Raw genomic sequence first — 4788 nt, 5'->3', positions numbered from 1 at the left:
GATTACGTACCAGGACCCTGACAAGCTCTAGCCAGTGAGGGACTGAGACAGGCTCTGCGATGTGGGGAGGGGTGCTACCCTCGGGCCCCTGCCTTCGGGAGTCAGTGTGTGTGAATCACAATGAAGGTGGCCTGGGGTGGCCGCCGATGGACCCACTGGGGAAAAAATCTGGCCAGCGTGCTGTTTAGGATGTATAGGCTCCTCTCTCTCTCTCTCTCTCTTTCTCTCTCTCTCTCTCTCTCTTTCTCTCTTTCTCTCTCTCAGTGTGGCTGAGTTCTTTCCCTACAATGGCCCCTGCCACAGACACCCCAATTTCCCTGTAAAGATTGGCAGAGGGAAGTGAGGTGTCCAAAACCCCCCAAGATAGCATAGCAACCAGCCAGAAGGTTGGCCAGCCGCCGAAGGGAGACGGGGATCTGGACCTCTCCGACAGGCACAAATGGGCCTCGGTCCAGCATTGTCCCGATATCAGGGCGCAGGCGCAGGATCCTGTCCCTAGCAGCTGGAGAGCCTGCCTGTGGCCCTGGCGCGGAACGCTGTGTTACCAGGGCAGAGCCGCGCGAGGTTTCGTTTCCTCGAACCCCGCTTCAAGGCTGCCGTGCGAGCAAGCTGTCAAGCCCACCCATGCCCCTGCGACCTCTGTGCACATCGCTCATCCCCGCACCCAGGCCCTGCCGCACGAGCCCACCTCCCTCCCTCGGACCCAGGACACACAGAGAGGCACCGAACAAGAACAGGAACGGCAAGAAGAACAGCTCTGTGCAGAGACGGTGCTTTCACGTATGTGGCTTTATTTAACGTGTATCCTCACGGGCACACACCACGTCCAGACTTAGTACATGCACGCAGAGCCTCTACTCTACCCATGCGGCACATCCAGATCCACACACCCGCCACCGACCCAGACACGGCTCACAGACCTGCACACGTGTGGACGCCCGCCACACGCGCAGCCAAAGGGTGCCTGCCGCGGGTGCGTGCGGCGAGGACTCCGTGAACATCCAGACAAGGGAAGACCGGTACGAATGCACACCAACTCCCTCCTGCACACGTACTGCCTACCATGGGGACCCCGATACCCAGCCCCCCGTGGAGCACACGTGTCCTGACTCTACACCTTCGGCTCCTCACTCTGCCAGGGCACCCGAGCCCAGCGCGCGGCCAGCCCGTCCTGAACGCCGCTCGCAATTCACACAGGCCCTGTGCACACGCGCGGCCGCCATGGTGGACTCTGCACACTGCGCATTGATGCTGCGCCCTCCCCCGTGCCCCGAACAGGGGGGGCACGTGTACCTGGCAGCTCGGCCAGGGACGGAGAGCCACCAAGCGAAGCAGCTCATTGGGTCTTTCTCTAGAGGCAGACCTGCTCCCCAACTCCACGGGCCCCCGGAGGGGCGGATAAAGCGGGGAGTGGTCAGCAGATCAGAGCTTTCTCTTAGGTTTTCCTTTTTTTTTAACCTGGGCCTCCAATGCTCTGGGGACCCTCTCAGGTGGCCCCTGGCCCCAATTTCCTTCCCCTTTCACTTCCCACTGGTCCTCCGTGCCATTTTCTCCACTGTCCACACCCTTCTTTCTCCGTGGGGCTGAGTCCATAGCCATGAGCCCTCACTTAAGGTCTTCCCCTCCCCCTCCCACAGCCCCAGCGAGCATCCAGCTGGTCTTGGCTAGGAGGCTGGAGGAAAGAGGGGGTGGCCCTGGAACCCCCCAGGGCAGACCCAAGCCCCCAACAGGGAAAAGAGAGTAGAAATACACTGAGGTGTGGCTTAGGGGAACTTGGGGGGTTCCTGTCTTTGCGTGGAGCCCCTCTCCCTGGTACCCCATTCAAAGCCGGTGCTACCAAAGTGACGAACAAATGGCACCGAGGGCGAGGACAGAAAGGACGGGAGCGGAGGAGTGAGTGGCAGGGAGCGAGAATAAAAGAAAGGGGGGGGGAGAGAAAAAAGAAAGGGAAGGGGCAAGAGAAGGAAGATTTTTTTAAAAAGAAAAGCAGGAGGGGTCGTGGGGGAGGTTTTATTGAGAGCAGGAAGAGACAGAAAAACTGGAGAATAGGGAGGAAAAGAAACCCAATCTTGCAAAGGAGATGGGGAAGCAGGAGGCGAGAGAGGACAGGGGGAGAAGAAAAGAGAAGGGAGCAAAGAGGCAGGAGGAAGCAGCTGCGGGTCCCCCAAGTTACAGACTTTGCCCAGAGAGCTGCGGGGCCCGCCCTGGATCCCCATCCGGACCCCGGAGCTCCACGGCCCATCTCTCTGCGCCCTACTTCTGCAGCTCCTTCTTCCCACTTCCACCCTCCAGCAGCCCCAGACACCCCGTTCCTTTCTCTGGCTCCTCGTTCCCACCCCCTCAGCCTCTTCTAGTTCCCTACACCCTCTCCCCCACCACCACCACCACCACCACCACCACCCCCCCCCATCCACGCTGCTTGCTCCGGAGCTCAGACAGCCTCACCAACCATTATTGTCACCATCATCGCACTCAGCCGGCCCCCACAGCCCCCAGGAAAGGCGGGGGGGGGGGGGGGGAACAGGCGGCACCATCACCAGCCTTGACCCTCTCTGGCTTCATTTTCTCCGCCGTCGCCCCTTCCCAAAACGCAGGCCCCCGAACGGGGCTCCCGCCCAGCCCCCGGAGCAGCTCCGGAGCGCGCCGGGGCCAGCCCGCGCCCCAGCCGCCGCGCCTCTTCTCCGCGCCCGCTCTTTTTGTACGCGGTGGCTCGGGCTTCGACGCGTTTTGTGTTCGTCTTTTTCGTGGTATTATTATTATTTTTTCTTGCCCCCTTTTCTTTATTTCCTTGGCCTGGGAGCGGCGGCAGCGACAAACGCCCACCGCCCGGTCCCTCTCCGGCGCCGGCGGCTCCCGGCCGGCGGCTCTTTCTCTCGCCCGCGCTCTCCTCGCCTCGCTCCTTTCTCCTCCGGCTGCGCTCGCTCCGCCGTCCTTTCCGCTCCTTCCTCCGCCGACCCGCTCTCCCCTCTCCCCGCCGCCCCCGCTCCGCGCCTCTCCTTTCCCCGTCCCGCTGCCCCTTCTCCCCGTTTCCTACTGCCTTCGCCCCGCCGCCGTCCTTATTTCTCCCCGTCCCCAGCCCCCCACCTCCGCCACCATCACTGATGCACACCTCGCCTTCGGTCCTCCCGCTGCCACCGGCACCAAGCCGACCCCCTCTTGCCCCCAAATTATAGAAACATCCAGCCAGGGGGCAAAGCCCCGCCGCCGGGCGCGGGGAGCGGGGCGAGCGGGCCGGGGCGACGACGGCGGCGGCGGCGGCCGGAGCGCGGAGCGGAGCGCGCGGCGCCCGCGCGGCTCCCGCCCGGGGAGCTCTCTGCAATAGGCCGAGCCGGCTGCATTAAGCTTCTTGCAATCAATAAAGCGCGGGTCAGATTATGCAAAGCGCAGATATTAATATGCAAAGTTTTAAAGATTTTTAAATGGAAGGGCGAGCGCGGCGCGGGCGGGCGGGCAGGGGCCGCGAGGGGAGAGGGAGGAAGGGAGGGCGGGCGGGCGGCGCGCAGGCGAGCTGAGGAGAGGAGGAGGCTGCCCGCCGCCCGCCCGCCCGCCCGGCTGCGCCGCGCCGCCTTGCCTTACCGCTGCTCCCATCGGTAGGCGCCGCTGTCTTCGCCATGCGCGTCAGCGGCACGGCTCCGAGGGGATGGCCGAGGAGGAGCCGCCGCCGCCGACGCTGCCCCCGCTCCCGCTCCCGCTCCCGCGCCCGCTCGCTGCCTGCTGCTGGCGCTGCTCTGGCCGCTGCTCTTCGCCTGAGCTGCCGGCGCGAGCCCAGGCGCGCGCCATCCCCGGCTCCCACCTTGTCCCCATGGCAACCCCGGGCCCAAGGATGCTCAGAGAGAGAGAGCGCGAGCGAGAGAGCGAGGGGGGGAGAGAGAGGGAGAGGGAGAGGGCGGGGAGCGCAGGGGACACGGAGGCAGGGAGAGGCCCGAGACCCACAGAGACACGCAGAGACAGAGAGTCACAGAGAGATACTGAGAGATACGCTGAAACAGACCTAGTGGCAGGGAGGGGAGAGGAGCTGGGATCAGGGAAGAACACCCAGGCAAGGAGAAGCCCAGAGACCCACAGAGACACAGAGAGACACAGAGACAGGGAGACGCAGAAAGAGACGGAGGGGAAACGGAGGGCGGGGAGCAGAGGGGGATTCAATGGCAGGGAGAGACCAGGAGACCAGAGACTCGGAGACACCCAAAGACCTCCAGAGACAGAGAGAAAAGGAGAGGGAGACGGCAGGGAGCACAGAGGACACGGAAGCAGGGGAAGATACAAAGAGATGCCTGGAGACAGAGACACCCAGAGATACACAGAAACAGACACAGGGACAGAGAGAGAGGGGTGGGGGGCAGAGCAGAACTGGAAAGCAGGGAGAGGCCCTAAGACGCAGAGACTCAAAGGGACACCAGAAACACAGAGACACGGAGGAAAGGGAGCGGGTATGGGGGACGTGGAAGCAGGGAGAGACTAACAGAGACACAAACACACAGGCACACGCACAGCGGGGTCGGGGGCGAGGGAGCGAGGTGGAGAGCAACGAGAGGGACACAAAAGCAGAGAGAGGCACCGAGGGCCACAGAGACAACAAGATAAGGAGGAAAAGTCCATGGCCAGAGAGAGAGACAAGGAGCCAGAAAGAGGGAAATCTCAGAGAAGAAGACACAGGAGATACAAAGGGACAGAGACACAGGCAGAGACGGGAGAGACAGGCGTCTGAGAATCAGAGAAAGAGCTGCATGCAGACAGAGGAATGGAGAGGCAAGACACAGCTGGAGAGAGGCAGAGACAGGCACAGGA

The 4788-nt window shown here is 62.9% G+C and overlaps 1 protein-coding gene across 16 annotated transcripts in view; it reads right to left on the bottom strand.

The window, feature by feature from the left end:
* Positions 1-3724, bottom strand: part of POU2F2 (POU class 2 homeobox 2) — a 76948-nt gene extending 73224 nt beyond the window's left edge. For 15 of the 16 annotated variants that reach the window (XM_084905274.1, XM_084905276.1, XM_084905288.1 and 12 more), the window contains exon 1: positions 3577-3724. In XM_084905274.1, the coding sequence (XP_084761400.1) occupies positions 3577-3613 (37 nt within the window). In that variant the 5' untranslated portion in view covers positions 3614-3724. The remainder of the gene's footprint in view (positions 1-3576) is intronic. The other variant, XM_084905286.1, reaches the window with a different exon arrangement.
* Between the last annotated feature and the right edge of the window lie 1064 nt (positions 3725-4788).

Source organism: Pipistrellus hanaki (genome assembly GCF_964339955.1).
Source record: "Pipistrellus hanaki genome assembly, chromosome: 15".
Taxonomy (NCBI): Eukaryota; Metazoa; Chordata; class Mammalia; order Chiroptera; family Vespertilionidae; genus Pipistrellus; species Pipistrellus hanaki.
Note: the sequence above shows the minus strand (reverse complement) of the source record. Positions and strands in the feature narration are given on the sequence as shown.